Source organism: Oncorhynchus kisutch, unplaced genomic scaffold (assembly GCF_002021735.2).
Source record: "Oncorhynchus kisutch isolate 150728-3 unplaced genomic scaffold, Okis_V2 scaffold3689, whole genome shotgun sequence".
NCBI lineage: Eukaryota > Metazoa > Chordata > Actinopteri > Salmoniformes > Salmonidae > Oncorhynchus > Oncorhynchus kisutch.
Genome location: NW_022265634.1, coordinates 283,204 through 302,764, shown reverse-complemented (window position 1 = coordinate 302,764; position 19,561 = coordinate 283,204). Strand labels below are relative to the sequence as shown.

The 19,561-nt window shown below is 43.0% G+C and overlaps 1 protein-coding gene across 1 annotated transcript in view; it reads right to left on the bottom strand.

Moving 5' to 3' along the window:
* Positions 1 to 19,342, bottom strand: part of LOC109887039 (guanine nucleotide-binding protein G(I)/G(S)/G(O) subunit gamma-13-like) — a 30,801-nt gene extending 11,459 nt beyond the window's left edge. The window contains exons 1-2 of the mRNA XM_031820821.1: positions 18,732 to 19,342; positions 5,197 to 5,330 (exon numbers count right to left, since the gene is read on the bottom strand). Of these exons, the coding sequence (XP_031676681.1) occupies positions 5,197 to 5,294 (98 nt within the window). The 5' untranslated portion in view covers positions 5,295 to 5,330; positions 18,732 to 19,342. The remainder of the gene's footprint in view (positions 1 to 5,196; positions 5,331 to 18,731) is intronic.
* Between the last annotated feature and the right edge of the window lie 219 nt (positions 19,343 to 19,561).

The following is a 19,561-nucleotide window of genomic DNA, read 5'->3' as shown; positions in this document are numbered from 1 at the left end:
TGCTAACCATGTGACCACTTTAACCAATCTGCTAACCATGTGACCAATAACATCTGCTAACCATGTGACCAATAACATCTGCTAACCATGTGACCATTAACATCTGCTAACCATGTGACCATTAACATCTGCTAACCATGTGACCATTAACATCTGCTAACCATGTGACCATTAACATCTGCTAACCATGTGACCATTAACATCTGCTAACCATGTGACCATTAACATCTGCTAACCATGTGACCAATTAACATCTGCTAACCATGTGACCAATAACATCTGCTAACCATGTGACCATTAACATCTGCCAACCATGTGACCAATAACATCTGCTAAACCATGTGACCATTAACATCTGCCAACCATGTGACCAATAACATCTGCCTAAACAATGTGACCATTAACATCTGCTAACCATGTGACCAATAACATCTGCCTAACCCATGTTGACCAATAACATCTGCTAACCATGTGACCAATAACATCTGCTAACCATGTGACCATTAACATCTGCTAACCATGTGACCATTAACATCTGCTAACCATGTGACCATTAACATCTGCTAACCATGTGACCATTAACAATCTGCTAACCATGTGACCATTAACATCTGCTAACCATGTGGACCATTAACATCTGCTAACCATCGTGGACCATTAACATACTGCCTAACCATGTGACCCATTAACATCTGCTAACCATGTGGACCATTAACATCTGCTAACCATGTGACGCATCTACATCTGCTAACCATGTGCCTGTGAACCATTAAACATGCTTAACCATGTGACCATTAACATCTGCTTAACCATGTGACCATTTAACATCTGCTAACCATGTGACCATTAACATCCTGCTAACCAGTGTGACCATTAACATCTGCTAACATGTGCCATTACATCTGCTACCGATGTGACATTAACATCTGCTAACCAATGTGACCATTAACATCTGCTAACCATGTGACCAATAACATCTGCTAACCATGTGACCAATAACATCTGCTAACCATGTGACCAATAACATCTGCTAACCATGTGACCATAACATCTGCTAACCATGTGACCATTAACATCTGCTAACCATGTGACCCATTAACATCTGCTAACCATGTGACCATTAACATCTGCTAACCATGTGACCATTAACATTTGCTAACCATGTGACCATTAACATCTGCTAACCATGTGACCATTAACATCTGCTAACCATGTGACCATTAACATCTGCTAACCATGTGACCATTAACATCTGCTAACCATGTGACCAATAACATCTGCTAACCATGTGACCAATAACATCTGCTAACCATGTGACCAATAACATCTGCTAACCATGTGACCAATAACATCTGCTAACCATTGTGACCATTAACATCTGCTAACCATGTGACCATTAACATCTGCTAACCATGTGACCATTAACATCTGCTAACCATGTGACCATTAACATCTGCTAACCATGTGACCATTAACATCTTGCTAACCATGTGACCAATAACATCTGCTAACCATGTGACCATTAACATCTGCTAACCATGTGACCATTAACATCTGCTAACCATGTGACCATTAACATCTGCTAACCATGTGACCATTAACATTGCTAACCATGTGACCATTAACATCTGCTAACCATGTGACCATTAACATCTGCTAACCATGTGACCATTTAACATCTGCTAAACCATGTGACCATTAATCCTAACATGGACATATAACATCTGCTAACATGTGACCATTAACATCTTGCTAACCATGTGACCATTAACATCTGCTAACCATGTGACCATTAACATCTGCTAACCATGTGACCATTAACATCTGCTAACCATGTGACCATTAACATCTGCTAACCATGTGACCATTAACATCTGCTAACCATGTGCACCATTACATCTGCTAACCATGTGACCATTAACAATCTGCTAACCATGTGACCATTAACATCTGCTAACCATGTGACCATTAACATCTGCTAACCATGTGACCATTAACATCTGCTAACCATGTGACCATTAACATCTGCTAACCATGTGACCATTAAACATCTGCTAACCATGTGACCATTAACATCTGCTAACCCATGTGACCATTAACATCTGCTAACCATGTGACATTAACATCTGCTAACCATGTGACCATTAACATCTGCTAACCATGTGACCATTAACATCTGCTAACCATGTGACCATTAACATCTGCTAACCATGTGACCATTAACATCTGCTAACCATGTGACCATTAACATCTGCTAACCATGTGACCATTAACATCTGCTAACCATTGACCATTAACCATTCTGCTCTGACCAGTGGACCATAACATCTGCTAACCATGTGACCATTAACATCTGCTAACCATGTGACCAATAACATCTGCTAACCATGTGACCATTAACATCTGCTAACCATGTGACCATTAACATCTGCTAACCATGTGACTGTGACCATTAACATCTGCTAACCATGTGACCATTAACATCTGCTAACCATGTGACCATTAACATCTGCTAACCATGTGACCATTACAATCTGCTAACCATGTGACCATTAACATCTGCTACCATGTGACCATTAACATCTGCTAACCATGTGACCATTAACATCTGCTAACCATGTGACTGTGACAAGTAAAATTTGATTTGTTTTTAAATCTCCACCACTAATAAACTGTGGAGCTTCTCAAAGTAAATGTTTTCCTCAAAGTATTTGAAAAATCCTTCCAGCTCTCTCCCTTTCGATAACCACTCAAGAGTGAAAGAGAAACATTTCATGCTCTGGTCCAGTGGAAACATCATAAAATAGCCCTACCTGATTACCTCTTATCAGTGGTTGACTTGGACTGGAATAGGTTCCGGAACTCATTTTGGGTTCCGGAACTGTTTTATATTCAGGAGTAGGAGCTCCATAATACTTTTGAGATAATATTCCAGATGAGGAAGAGGAACTCAAGCAGTAGAACATTGAGATAATATTCTATAAGAGGAAGAGGAACTCAAGCAGTAGAACATTGAGATAATATTCTAGAAGAGGAAGAGGAGCTCAAGCAGTAGAACATTGAGATAATCTTCTATAAGAGGAAGAGGAACTCAAGCAGTAGAACATTGAGATAATATTCTAGAAGAGGAAGAGGAACTCAAGCAGTAGAACATTGAGATAATATTCTAGATGAGGAAGAGGAACTCAAGCAGTAGAACATTGAGATAATATTCTAGAAGAGGAAGAGGAACTCAAGCAGTAGAACATTGAGATAATATTCCAGATGAGGAAGAGGAACTCAAGCAGTAGAACATTGAGATAATATTCTATAAGAGGAAGAGGAACTCAAGCAGTAGAACATTGAGATAATATTCTAGAAGAGGAAGAGGAGCTCAAGCAGTAGAACATTGAGATAATCTTCTATAAGAGGAAGAGGAACTCAAGCAGTAGAACATTGAGATAATATTCTAGAAGAGGAAGAGGAACTCAAGCAGTAGAACATTGAGATAATATTCTAGATGAGGAAGAGGAACTCAAGCAGTAGATCATTTGAGGTGAAGGTACTCAGCTCCAGGCCAAGTCAAGCACAGCTTCTTATCCATTACTCAACTAGCCAACAGCTGTGTCTGGAAACTCTGAAGACCCAGAATATTTTATACAATGTTATACGTTTACTTGTCCCCGACTCAAGTTAATAGTTGATACAATATGTCAAGTTCGTTGCAGACAGGCCATATGAAGCAAATGTGATTTATAGAATATTTTATTTTTTATCAGGATATTTTCTAACTGCAGGTTGCAATGTTTTTATTGTTGGCTTTATGTAGACTATTTTTTTCACCATAGTTGGCAATAGAAGTTACTTTTTTAAGTTAGTATCATTTTAATTTAGTTTTGGATATAATTTTGATTTTCCACATTACAATATATTTTGACATATGAAGACGTTATTATAAATGAAATTAAACTTTTCCACAGAAATGTGTGAAAACCATAACCGGCATGCAGATGGGTAGAAACGGTAAGGTCATTCAACATGAGAAAGGTTGCCGACTCCTAACCTATTACCGGTAACTTCAGGAGAGAAATGGCAGAATCTGCTGACGCCAGCAGGAGTGGGAGGAGAATAATCGGGTCAGGTTAAGGTTGTTTTTCTTTCTTCTGGTTATCTAGATCTCTGGCTCCCTCTTGAGTCATTTGTGTCTTATTTCAGCGAACATGAAGTTTAAAGTATCAGATAAGCTCAATGCATATAGTTGATTTTTTTTAAACACATAGGGGGTGTCTATAAATGGAAAAATACACGTTTAAAAAATATCTACCAATCGACTGGACAAAAGAACAGAAGACTTTCTGTCGACCAAGATTTTTTTTAAATCGTAGTAGTGTAGTAGTGTAGTAGTAGTAGCAGTGTAGTGGTGTAGTAGTAGTAGCAGTGTAGTGGTGTAGTAGTAGTAGCAGAGTAGTAGTGTAGTAGTGTAGTAGTAGTAATGTAGTAGTGTAGTAGTAGTAGTAGTTGTATAGTAGTAGTAGCAGTGTAGTGTAGTAGTAGTGTAGTAGTGTAGTAGTAGTAGTAGCAGTGTAGTGGTGTAGTAGTAGTAGCAGTGTAGTAGTGTAGTGTAGTAGTAGTACTGTAGTAGTGTAGTAGTTGTGTAGTAGTAGTAGCAGTGTAGTGTAGTAGTAGAGTAGTAGTGTAGTAGTAGTAGTAGTAGTGCAGTAGTAGTGTAGTAGTAGTAGTAGCAGTGTAGTATTAGTGTAGCGGTGTAGTAGTAGTAGTGTTGCAGTGTAGTAGTAGTGTAGTAGTAGTAGTAGTGGTGGTAGTGTAGTAGTAGTGTAGCAGTAGTAGTAGTGTAGTAGTAGTGCAGTAGTAGTGTAGTAGTAGTGTAGTAGTGTAATAGTGTAGTAGTGTATTAGTATAGTCGTAGTAGTATAGTAGTAGTGTAGTAGTAATAGAAGTAGAAGTGTAGTGGTAGTGTAGTAGTAGTATTATAGTAGTAGTGGTGTAGTAGTAGTGTAGTTGTGGTGTAGTAGTGTAATAGTGTTTAGTAGTAGTAGTAGTGTAGTGGTGTAGTAGTAGTGTAGTAGTAGTGTAGTAGTGTAGTAGTGTAGTGGTGTAGTAGTAGTGTAGTAGTAGTGTAGTAGTAATAGTAGTAGTTGTAGTAGTACCAGTAGTAGTAGTGGTAGTGTAGTAGTAGTCTAGTAGTAGTTGACTTACTCAGTGACTGTCTTGGAGGACTTCTCTCTCTTGAAAGCCAGTTGGTATTTCAGACTCTCCACTTCCTTCTTCATCTGGGGCAGATCCATCTCATCCATGACTGCTGATTGGCTGGGGGAGGTTACCCTGGCAACCTGGGGGTAGTAAGTAAGTAAGTCAAGTTAGTATTCTGAACCAGAACGGCTCATAGAAGCAAATAACATGTTATTGATCAACAGGCGCCGAATACAACAGGTGTAAACCTTACAGTGAAATGCTTTCTTACGAGCCCCTAACCAACAATGCAGTTTAAAAAATATATAATAATAAATACGAATAAGAATAAGAAATAAAAGTAACAAGTAATTAAAGAGCACCAGTAAAATAACAATCGTAGAGACTATATACAGGGTGTTACGGTACAGAGTCAATGTGCGTGGGCACCGGTTCGTCGAGGTAATTGAGGTGATATGTACATGTAGGTAGAGTTATTAAAGTGACTATAGATGATAACAACAGAGAGTATCAGCAGTGTTAGTTGAGGTAATATGTACATGTAGGTAGAGTTATTAAAGTGACTACAGATGATAACAACAGAGAGTAGCAGCGGTGTAGAAGAGGGGGAGGAGGGAGGACAGGCAATGTGAATAGTCTGGGCAGCTAATTTGATTAGATGTTCAGGAGTCTTATGGCTTGGGGGGTAGGAGCTGTTTAGAAGCCCCTTGGACCTGGACTTGGCGCTCCGGTACCGCTTGCCGTGCAAAACAGAAAACAGAAATAGAAAACAGTCTATGACTAGGGTGGTTGGAGTCCTTGACCATTTTTAGGGCCTTTCCTCTGACACCGCCTGGTATAGAGGTCCTGGATGGCAGGCAGCTTGGCTCCAGTGATTTACTGGGTCGTACACACTACCCTCTGTAGTGCCTTGCAGTCGAGGAGCCGAGCAGTTGCCATACCAGACAATGATGCAATCATGCTCTCGATGGTGCAGCTGTATAACCTTTAGAGGATCTGAGGACCAATGCCAAATCTTTTCAGTCTCCTGAGGGGGAATAGGTTTTGTTGTGCCCTCTTCACGACTGTCTTGGTGTGCTTGTAATACTACTACTGCTACCCCACCACTACTACTACTACTACTACTACTACTACTACTGGTGCTACTACTACTGGTGCTACTACTACTGCTACTACTACCCTACCACTACTACTACTACTACTACTACTACTAGTGCTACTACTACTACTACTACTACTACTGGTGCTACTACTACTACTGCTACTACTACTACTACTACTAGTGCTACTACTACTACTACTACTACTACTACTGGTGCTACTACTACTGCTACTACTACCCCACCACTACTACTACTACTACTACTACTACTACTACTGGTGCTACTACTACTACTACTGGTGCTACTACTACTGCTACTACTACTACTACTGCTACTACTACTACTGCTACTACTACTGCTACTACTACTACTACTACACTACTACTGCTACTACTACACTACTACTACTACTACTACTACTACTACACTACTACTACACTACTACTGCAACTACTACACTACTACTACTACTACTACTACACTACTACTACTACTACTACTACTACTACTGGTGCTACCCCACCACTACTACTACTACAACTACTACTGGTGCTACTACTACTACACTACTACTACTACTACAACACTACTACTACTACACTACTACTACCACTACACTACTACTACTACTACTACTACTACTACTACTACTACTACTACTACTGGTGCTACTACTACTGCTACTACTACTACTACTACTGCTACTACTACTCCTACACTGCTACCACTACTACTACACTACTACTGCTACTACTACTACTACTACTACTACTACACTACTACTACTACTACTACTACTACTACTACTACACTACTACTACTACACTACTACTGCTGCTGCAACTACTACTACTACTACTACCACTACTACTACTACACTACTACTACTACTACTGCTACCTCTACTACTGCTACTACTACTACTACTATTACTACTACTACACTACTACTAGTACTACTACTACTACTACTACTACACTACTACTACTACTACTACTGCTACTACTACTACTACACTACTACTACACTACTACTACTACTACTACTACTACTACTACTACTACTACTACTACACTACTACTACTACTACTACTAGTACTACCACTACTACTACTACCGCTACTACACTACTACTACTACTACTACTACACTACTACTACTACTACTACTACTACTACCACTAGTAGTACTACTGGTGTATTGTTAATTAACATTGCCTGTCTCATCTACTCTCCTCCCTCTCTCACTCCAGTAGACAGGATGGCTGTGCTGAGGACTGATGCTGCTGAGGAGAGTAAGGGTGTTTGCCAGAGATATAGTTTCTGGTTTCACCGTGGGATTCTCCTGAGATGCTGGGAGGATATTTTTCTCTATCTTTCCTCTCTCTCTTCATCTCTCTACTAATGATTCTCTCTCTCTATCTCTCCCTCTCCTAACCTAATGGTGCTCTCTCTCCCCCTCTTCAACTCTCTCTCTCCTCATTTATCTCCATCTGTTCCTCTCTCCATCTCTCCCTCTACATCTCACTTTCCTTATTGATCTGAATCCCCCGCTCCACGTCTCTCTCTCTCTCTCTACCCCCCTCTCTCTACCCCCCCACTCTCTCTCTCTCTCAACCCCCCTCTCTCTACCCCCCCCCCCCTCTCTCTCTCTCTCTCTCGCTATATATATATATATATATATATATATATATATATATATTCTGGTACACTCAGCGATGAGTGTGTTCTGCTCTCTGATTCCTAAAAAAAGCTCATTCATTACTCAACACATTACTGACTGTACCCAACACCGCTGCGGCTGCCATCTCTCTCTCTCTCTCTCTTTCTCTGGCAGCAGTCCGTTGGAGGGGTGTAGGAGGAGGAAGAGGATGAGGAGGCTGGGAGAGGAGGAAGAGGAGGCTCAGGGTGTTATGTTGGAGGCTGACTTCCATATGTGGACCATTCTAGCCTACCTGGGTTTCCTAACAGTATCTGGGTTTTCCTCTGTAGCCCTGAACACTCTGCTGTTCATCATACAGGCACGGGAAGTTCTCTGCTCTAACATTCTATACACTCATGTTGCTAGGCTACAGTCGCTAACACAACAGCAGAGCCCTGGTGTATGTATATTTGGTGTAGGAGAACTATGGGGTTGTCATGTGGTATAATAATAACACTGTCAGCACTGAGGCCCCAGACACTGCAGTAAGATGTAGGATGGTTTGGGGGATGTAGGATGCTTTGGTGGATGTTGGATGGTTTGAGGATGCAGAATGGTTTGGCAGATGTAGGATGTTTGGGGGATGTGGGACTATTTGGGGATGTGGGATGGTTTGAGGATGCAGAATGGTTTGGCAGATGTAGGATGGTTTGAGGTTGTTGGGTGGTTTGGGGATGTAGGATGGTTTGAGGATGTGGGATGGTTTGAGGATGTAGGATGGTTTGAGGATGTGGGATGGTTTGAGGATGTAGGATGGTTTGAGGATGTAGGATGGTTTGGGGATGTAGGATGGTTTGGGGATGTAGGATGGTTTGGGGATGTAGGATGGTTTGGGGCGTAGGATGGTTTGGGGGACTTAGGATGGTTTGGGGATGTGGGACTATTTGGGGATGTGGGATGGTTTGAGGATGGTTGTGGGATGGTTGGGGGATGGTTGGGGGATATACGATGGTTTGGGGTAGTTCTGAGGATGCAGATTGATTTGGAGGATGTAGGACAGTTTGGGGATGTGGAACAGTTCGGGGAACATAGGGGTGTTTTGGGAATGTAGGATGTTTGGGGATGTAAGATGATTTTAGGATGTGGGATGGTTTGGGGATATTTTATATATATTTTTATTTAACCTTTATTTAACCAGGTAGGCTAGTTGAGAACACCTTTATTTAACCAGGTAGGCTAGTTGAGAACACCTTTATTTAACCAGGTAGGCTAGTTGAGAACACCTTTATTTAACCAGGTAGGCTAGTTGAGAACACCTTTATTTAACCAGGTAGGCTAGTTGAGAACACCTTTATTTAACCAGGTAGGCTAGTTGAGAACACCTTTATTTAACCAGGTAGGCTAGTTGAGAACACCTTTATTTAACCAGGTAGGCTAGTTGAGAACACCTTTATTTAACCAGGTAGGCTAGTTGAGAACACCTTTATTTAACCAGGTAGGCTAGTTGAGAACACCTTTATTTAACCAGGTAGGCTAGTTGAGAACACCTTTATTTAACCAGGTAGGCTAGTTGAGAACACCTTTATTTAACCAGGTAGGCTAGTTGAGAACACCTTTATTTAACCAGGTAGGCTAGTTGAGAACACCTTTATTTAACCAGGTAGGCTAGTTGAGAACACCTTTATTTAACCAGGTAGGCTAGTTGAGAACACCTTTATTTAACCAGGTAGGCTAGTTGAGAACACCTTTATTTAACCAGGTAGGCCAGTTGAGAACACCTTTATTTAACCAGGTAGGGCTAGTTGAGAACACCTTTATTTAACCAGGTAGGCTAGTTGAGAACACCTTTATTTAACCAGGTAGACTAGTTGAGAACACCTTTATTTAACCAGGTAGGCTAGTTGAGAACACCTTTATTTAACCAGGTAGGCTAGTTGAGAACACCTTTATTTAACCAGGTAGGCTAGTTGAGAACACCTTTATTTAACCAGGTAGGCTAGTTGAGAACACCTTTATTTAACCAGGTAGGCTAGTTGAGAAACACCTTTATTTAACCAGGTAGGCTAGTTGAGAACACCTTTATTTAACCAGGTAGGCTAGTTGAGAACACCTTTATTTAACCAGGTAGGCTAGTTGAGAACACCTTTATTTAACCAGGTAGGCTAGTTGAGAACACCTTTATTTAACCAGGTAGGCTAGTTGAGAACACCTTTATTTAACCAGGTAGACTAGTTGAGAACACCTTTATTTAACCAGGTAGGCTAGTTGAGAACACCTTTATTTAACCAGGTAGGCTAGTTGAGAACACCTTTATTTAACCAGGTAGGTTAGTTGAGAACACCTTTATTTAACCAGGTAGGACTAGTTGAGAACACCTTTATTTAACCAGGTAGGCTAGTTGAGAACACCTTTATTTAACCAGGTAGGCTAGTTGAGAACACCTTTATTTAACCAGGTAGGCTAGTTGAGAACACCTTTATTTAACCAGGTAGGCTAGTTGAGAACACCTTTATTTAACCAGGTAGGCTAGTTGAGAACACCTTTATTTAACCAGGTAGGCTAGTTGAGAACACCTTTATTTAACCAGGTAGGCTAGTTGAGAACACCTTTATTTAACCAGGTAGGCTAGTTGAGAACACCTTTATTTAACCAGGTAGGCTAGTTGAGAACACCTTTATTTAACCAGGTAGGCTAGTTGAGAACACCTTTATTTAACCAGGTAGGCTAGTTGAGAACACCTTTATTTAACCAGGTAGGCTAGTTGAGAACACCTTTATTTAACCAGGTAGGCTAGTTGAGAACACCTTTATTTAACCAGGTAGGCTAGTTGAGAACACCTTTATTTAACCAGGTAGGCTAGTTGAGAACACCTTTATTTAACCAGGTAGACTAGTTGAGAACACCTTTATTAACCAGGTAGGCTAGTTGAGAACACCTTTATTTAACCAGGTAGGCTAGTTGAGAACACCTTTATTTAACCAGGTAGGCTAGTTGAGAACACCTTTATTTAACCAGGTAGGCTAGTTGAGAACACCTTTATTTAACCAGGTAGGCTAGTTGAGAACACCTTTATTTAACCAGGGAGGCTAGTTGAGAACACCTTTATTTAACCAGGTAGGCTAGTTGAGAACACCTTTATTTAACCAGGTAGGCTAGTTGAGAACACCTTTATTTAACCAGGTAGGCTAGTTGAGAACAAGTTCTCATTTGCAACTGCGACCTGGCCAAGATAAAGCATAGCAGTGTGAACAGACAACACAGAGTTACACATGGAGTAAACAATTAACAAGTCAATAACACAGTAGAAAACAAAGGGGGAGTCTATATACATTGTGTGCAAAAGGCATGAGGAGGTAGGCGAATGATTACAATTTTGCAGATTAACACTGGAGTGATAAATGGTCAGATGGTCATGTACAGGTAGAGATATTGGTGTGCAAAAGAGCAGAAAAGTAAATAAATAAAAACAGTATGGGGATGAGGTAGGTGAAAATGGGTGGGCTATTTACCGATAGACTATGTACAGCTGCAGCGATCGGTTAGCTGCTCAGATAGCTGATGTTTGAAGTTGGTGAGGGAGATAAAAGTCTCCAACTTCAGCGGGATGTGGGATGACTGACTCAAAATCATTGGCCACTTTAATACATGGATAACTATTCACTTTAATAATGACACTTTACTAATGTTTACATATCTTACATTACTCATCTCATATGTATATACTGTATTCTATACCATCTATTGCATCTTGTCTATGCCGTTCTGTCATCGCTCATCCATGTATTTATATGTATGTATTCTTATTCCTCCCTTTAGATGTGTGTTTATTAGGTAGTTGTTGGGGAATTGTTAGATTACTTGTTGGTTATCACTGCACTGTCGGAACTAGAAGCACAAGCATTTCGCTACACTCGCATTAACATCTGCTAAACATGTGTATGTGACCAATAACATCTGCTAAACATGTGACCATTAACATCTGCTAACCATGTGACCATTACCATCTGCTAACCATGTGTATGTGACCAATAACATCTGCTAACCATGTGACTGAGACCAATAACATCTGCTAACCATGTGACCATTAACATCTGCTAAACATGTGTATGTGACCAATAACATCTGCTAACCATGTGACTGAGACCAATAACATCTGCTAACCATGTGGCCATTAACATCTGCTAACCATGTGACTGAGACCAATAACATCTGTTAACCATGTGACCAATAACATCTGCTAACCATGTGACCAATAACATCTGCTAACCATGTGACCAATAACATCTGCGAACCATGTGACCAATAACATCTGTGAACCATGTGACCATTAACATCTGCTAACCATGTGACCAATAACATTATGATTTGATTTTGATTTGAGGAGTATACCACCTCAGTCATCGGCTTCCTCAATAAATGCATCGATGACGTCGTCCCCACAGTGACCGGTACGTACATATCCCAACCAGAAGCCATGGATTACAGGCAACATCCCCACTGAGCTAAAGGCTAGAGCTGCAGCTGTCAAGGAGCAGGACACTAATCCTGTTGCTTATAAGAAATCCTGCTATGCCCTCAGACTAACCATCAAGCAGGCAAAGCATCAATACAGGACTAAGATTGAATCCTACTACACCGGCTTCGACACTCGTAGGATGTGGCAAGGCTTGAAAACTATTACAGACTACAAAGGGAAACCCAGCCGTGAGCTGCCCAGTGACGAGGGCCTACCAGACGAGCAAAATGCCTTTTATGCTCACTTCGAGGCAAGCAACACTGAAGCATGCATGAGAGCACCAGCTGTTCCGGACGATTGTGTGATCACGCTCTCTATAGCCGATCTGAGCAAGATCTTTAAACAGGTCAACATTCACAAGGCCGCGGGGCCAGAAGGATTACATTTGCATACCGCCCCAACAGATCCACAGATGACAAAATCTCAATCGCACTCCACACTGCCCTTTCACACCTGGACAAAAGGAACACCTATGTGAGAATACTGTTCATTGACTACAGCTCAGCGTTCAACACCATAGTTGCCCTCAAAGCTCATCACTAAGCTAAGGACTCTGGGACTAAACACCCCCCTCTGCAACTGAATCCTGGACTTCCTGACGGGCCGCCCCCAGGTGTTAACGGTAGGCAACAACACATCTGCCACACTGATCCCCAACACGGGGGCCCCTCATGGGGTGTGTACTTAGTCCCCTCCTGTACTCTCTGTTCACCCACGACTGCATGGCTAGGCACGACTCCAACACCATCATTAAGTTTGCTGACGACACAACAGTGGTATGGCCTGATGACCGACAACGATGAGTCAAGAGTTTCAAGAGCCTTTTTGTCCACAGCACCAATAAACTATCATGGTCCAAACATATCAAGACAGTCGTAAAGTCACAATTTTTGATTTGTTAGGGCAAAAACAAAGCCATCAATTAGGCCAATAAGGAAGGCCTTATGATGTATGTAATGTGTTGTCATGGTTTAATTGTATTATAACATCCCCCCCCTAGGGGACTTACTTGGGGAGCAAAAGCCACAGGCCTTTAAAAAGGTAAGAAACAACCATATCTTTGTCACTAACGAATACAGCCACGGGTGGTAAACAATTTACTCAAAAAAGAAAAGGCACCTTGGGTAATATGCAAATGACACTCTTTACAGCCCTGGGAAAGTCTAGCACTAGTTAAAGAGAGTCCGGTTGACTATGAGTCAAGTGTTTTTGTTTTACACTGTCGGTGTTGATATTATTAACTCTACAGCAGAGCTTTCCAAACACCACAGTCGAGTTCCTTTGAACACTGCCAGAGTTAAATGAGGAGCTCTGCAACACTTTGAAACATTTTGTCATTTTAAACACCACATCAAGTAGGACTTTATTTTTCACTGATCAATAGTGTACATGTTACACAGAGTTAATTAGACACCATTTAATGTTTATTGTTGCTGTTGTATCTGTCCCCACCGAACAACCCGAACTGACTGTCCTGTGTCGATAGTCATGACATCTCTAATGTGAAGGTAATGTCCTATTCTGTCTGATAACTGAGACTAACTATTGGTCTGTCTGGACATAGCAGCCGGGGAGGTTTTAGAGGGTTTAGACAGGGAGAACACACACACACCTGCACACACACACGCACACACACACACACACACACACACACACACACACACACACACACACACACACACACACACACACACACACACACACACACACACAGAGGGAGGAATAATCATCACGATGTAGCCTGTGAAAATGTTGTATCAATCAAATAAGGATCAATAACGGTCTGAAAGTGGAGGGGGGGGGGGCAGCCAGGTCACCCGTGATACAGGTCAGTGTTTCGACATCCGTCTACAACTGAGGAACGTCGGGATGTGACATGGAAACCAGGCCGCTAGGGGCAACGGTGAGCAAAGCAGGTGAGAAACGGTGACAAAAGTAGGTTTTTTGTTCTGCTAGAGTGTTGTGGACGAGCTTGTTCATCTGCCTCTGAGTCCAAACGTTGAGGAACGTCGGGATGTGATGTGGAAACCGGCCACTAGGGGCAACGGTGAGCTAAATAGGTGAGAAAACAGGCCGCTAGGGGCAACGGTGAGCAAAGCAGGTGAGAAACGGTGACAAAAGTAGGTTTTTTGTTCTGCTAGAGTGTTGTGGACGAGCTTATTCATCTGCCTCTGAGTTCCAAACGTTGCAGGGTCAAATCCAGCAATAGAAAGTTGTTGTTTATTTTTTTTTTTTTAATTATTATTAAATCTTTTTTTTTTTTTTTTTAACCCAAACCTTAACCCTTACCTTAACCATTCAGGGTTAATACCCTGTGTGGATCACTTGGTAGAGCATGGTGCTTGCAATGCCAAGGTTGTGGGTTCAATTTCTACAGGGGACCAGTAAGAAAACATATATATTCACTACTGTAAATTACTCTGGGTAAATGTAAAAAAAAAAATCTGACTTTGAAATTTGACTTTTACAATCATTTCTAAATTTGCCATTAGAGGAACACTGATGAATGTTGAATTCTGACATGAAGACTGTGAGAGCGAGTTGGAATCTGTCCCGCGGCCTGATAACTGAAGAGGAACCACTGATGAATGTTGAATTCTGACATGAAGACTGTGAGAGCGAGTTGGAATCTGTCCCGCGGCCTGTTAACTGAAGAGGAACCACTGATGAATGTTGAATTCTGACATGAAGACTGTGAGAGCGAGTTGGAATCTGTCCCGCGGCCTGTTAACTGAAGAGGAACACTGATGAATGTTGAATTCTGACGTGAAGACTGTGAGAGCGAGTTGGAATCTGTCTAACCCTAACCCTGATAACTGAAGCTGCATACTGGACCCTATTCCAACTAAACTACTGAAAGAGCTGCTTCCTGTGCTTGGCCCTCCTATGTTGAACATAATAAACGGCTCTCTATCCACTGGATGTGTACCAAACTCACTAAAAGTGGCAGTAATAAAGCCTCTCTTGAAAAAGCCAAACCTTGACCCAGAAAATATAAAAAACTATCGGCCTATATCGAATCTTCCATTCCTCTCAAAAATTTTAGAGAAGGCTGTTGCGCAGCAACTCACTGCCTTCCTGAAGACAAACAATGTATACGAAATGCTTCAGTCTGGTTTTAGACCCCATCATAGCACTGAGACGGCACTTGTGAAGGTGGTAAATGACATTTTAATGGCATCGGACCGAGGCTCTGCATCTGTCCTCGTGCTCCTAGACCTTAGTGCTGCTTTTGATACCATCGATCACCACATTCTTTTGGAGAGATTGGAAACCCAAATTGGTCTACACGGACATGTTCTGGCCTGGTTTAGATCTTATCTGTCGGAAAGATATCAGTTTGTCTCTGTGAATGGTTTGTCCTCTGACAAATCAACTGTAAATTTCGGTGTTCCTCAAGGTTCCGTTTTAGGACCACTATTGTTTTCACTATATATTTTACCTCTTGGGGATGTTATTCGAAAACATAATGTAAACTTTCACTGCTATGCGGATGACACACAGCTGTACATTTCAATGAAACATGGTGAAGCCCCAAAATTGCCCTCGCTAGAAGCATGTGTTTCAGACATAAGGAAGTGGATGGCTGCAAACTTTCTACTATTAAACTCGGACAAAACAGAGATGCTTGTTCTAGGTCCCAAGAAACAAAGAGATCTTCTGTTGAATCTGACAATTAATCTTAATGGTTGTACAGTCGTCTCAAATAAAACTGTGAAGGACCTCGGCGTTACTCTGGACCCTGATCTCTCTTTTGAAGAACATATCAAGACCATTTCGAGGACAGCTTTTTTCCATCTACGTAACATTGCAAAAATCAGAAACTTTCTGTCCAAAAATGATGCAGAAAAATTAATCCATGCTTTTGTCACTTCTAGGTTAGACTACTGCAATGCTCTATTTTCCGGCTACCCGGATAAAGCACTAAATAAACTTCAGTTAGTGCTAAATACGGCTGCTAGAATCCTGACTAGAACCAAAAAATTTGATCATATTACTCCAGTGCTAGCCTCTCTACACTGGCTTCCTGTCAAAGCAAGGGCTGATTTCAAGGTTTTACTGCTAACCTACAAAGCATTACATGGGCTTGCTCCTACCTATCTCTCTGATTTGGTCCTGCCGTACATACCTATACGTACGCTACGGTCACAAGACGCAGGCCTCCTAATTGTCCCTAGAATTTCTAAGCAAACAGCTGGAGGCAGGGCTTTCTCCTATAGAGCTCCATTTTTATGGAACGGTCTGCCTACCCATGTCAGAGACGCAAACTCGGTCTCAACCTTTAAGTCTTTACTGAAGACTCATCTCTTCAGTGGGTCATATGATTGAGTGTAGTCTGGCCCAGGAGTGGGAAGGTGAACGGAAAGGCTCTGGAGCAACGAACCGCCCTTGCTGTCTCTGCCTGGCCGGTTCCCCTCTTTCCACTGGGATTCTCTGCCTCTAACCCTATTACAGGGGCTGAGTCACTGGCTTGCTGGGGCTCTCTCATGCTGTCCCTGGAGGGGGTGCGTCACCTGAGTGGGTTGATTCACTGTTGTGGTCATCCTGTCTGGGTTGGCCCCCCCCCCCCCCGCTTGGGTTGTGCCGTGGCGGAGATCTTTGTGGGCTATACTCAGCCTTGTCTCAGGATGGTAAATTGGTGGTTGAAGATATCCCTCTAGTGGTGTGGGGGCTGTGCTTTGGCAAAGTGGGTGGGGTTATATCCTTCCTGTTTGGCCCTGTCCGGGGGTGTCCTCGGATGGGGCCACAGTGTCTCCTGACCCCTCCTGTCTCAGCCTCCAGTATTTATGCTGCAGTAGTTTATGTGTCGGGGGGCTGGGGTCAGTTTGTTATATCTGGAGTACTTCTCCTGTCCTATTCGGTGTCCTGTGTGAATCTAAGTGTGCGTTCTCTAATTCTCTCCTTCTCTCTTTCTTTCTCTCTCTCGGAGGACCTGAGCCCTAGGACCATGCCCCAGGACTACCTGACATGATGACTCCTTGCTGTCCCCAGTCCACCTGGCCATGCTGCTGTTCCAGTTTCAACTGACCTGAGCCCTAGGACCATGCCCCAGGACTACCTGACATGATGACTCCTTGCTGTCCCCAGTCTACCTGGCCATGCTGCTGCTCCAGTTTCAACTTCCACCTGACTGTGCTGCTGCTCTAGTTTCAACTGTTCTGCCTTATTATTATTCGACCATGCTGGTCATTTATGAACATTGAACATCTTGACCATGTTCTGTTATAATCTCCACCCGGCACAGCCAGAAGAGGACTGGCCACCCCACATAGCCTGGTTCCTCTCTAGGTTTCTTCCTAGGTATTGGCCTTTCTAGGGAGTTTTTCCTAGCCACCGTGCTTCTCCACCTGCATTGCTTGCTGTTTGGGGTTTTAGGCTGGGTTTCTGTACAGCACTTTGAGATATCAGCTGATGTACGAAGGGCTATATAAATAAATTTGATTTGATTTGATTTGATTTGAAGAGGAACACTGATGAATGTTGAATTCTGACGTGAAGACTGTGAGAGCGAGTTGGAATCTGTCCCGCGGCCTGTTAACTGAAGAGGAACCACTGATGAATGTTGAATTCTGACATGAAGACTGTGAGAGCGAGTTGGAATCTGTCTAACCCTAACCCTGATAACTGAAGAGGAACACTGATGAATGTTGAATTCTGACATGAAGACTGTGAGAGCGAGTTGGAATCTGTCTAACCCTAACCCTGATAACTGAAGAGGCCAGGTGAGGAGGAGGAGGAGGCCAGGTGAGGAGGAGGAGGAGGTGATGAGGAGGACGAGGCCAGGTGTAAAGGACGAGGAGGCCAGGGGAGGAGGAGGAGGAGGCCAGGGGAGGAGGAGGAGGCCAGGTGAGGAGGAGGAGGAGGAGGCCAGGTGAGGAGGAGGAGGAGACCAGGTGAGGAGGAGGAGGAGGCCAGGTGAGGAGGAGGAGGCCAGGTGAGGAGGAGGAGGAGGCCAGGTGAGGAGGAGGAGGCCAGGTGAGGAGGAGGAGGAGGAGGAGGAGAAATCCTCGTTTTATGTAACGTCCTCTGTTTCATCCCTCTCTGCTGAGTATGGAGGCGGAAGGAGTGAGAAACTGAAATGGTAATTTCCAACCCAAAGCTCCCCTCGTTCATCGATCTATAGTGTGGATGTTCGTCTGTGAGGTCTGAGTCTAAACAACATTCTGTCAGCACATACCATGTCAACACAAAACCCCATCTCATATACAAATCTGTGAAATTAACAAATTAAATCGTCATTTTATGTATCTTTTACTATCCATTTTAATCACACCGCTTACCTCACTGATTTTTGCCGGTGGTAGCTGTTGCTCAGACCGGCTCCGTTTTAGGCTACCGGAGTCGGTATTTCGGTAAGGTGAGACGCGTCCCTCTGTTTCCTAAAATACCGGGAAGTGTCCGGGACTTTTCCGCGTCAAGTGGTTTCTGTTGTGTTCTCACACTGCGCACTACCAGTTCTCTCGCTCCGTCCAAATGGACAATTGGCCAATGTGACGGTTTAAATCCGCAGTCTGAAGTATATTCTACCGGCGATGACGGGATGCTGAGCACTAGATAGTCCTCTTTCCTTCTCCGGGATTTAGTGGTCGGTCAGTCCGTTACTATAGAGCCGTGGGGCCGGTTTCCAGTTGGGTTGTCGGGCGGTTCTCTCTCTCTCTCTCTGCAGAGGCCGGGAGATGCTGAGGAAGTTACTGTACCGGGGAATGGCGGGGATAAGTCGCAAGCTGGCTGTTCACTCCCTGCTGCTGCTGAGCGGAGCTTCAATGTGTGTGTGTGTGTCCGTGCGCGCGTGCGTGCGTGCTTAAAAGTGTGTTTCCCCGAGGATGGTTAGTTAGATGAGGCGAGTGAACCAGTCAGGAGAGGAGAGAGCTTGCTCTGTAAACTCTCTATTTTTGCCTTGTTGACTGTGGAGGGAGAGGAGGGGAGAGGGAGGGGGCGAGAAAGGAGGGGGGAGATAAAGAGGAGGGGAGAGGGAGGGGGCGAGAAAGGAGGGGGGGAGAGGGACTGAGGAGGGGGATGCGCACATACCCAATCCCGCTTCCCCATCTCTCCAACCTGGTCTCAGAGAATGACGTATTATTCTGTATGTAAATCTTTGACACTCTATTTA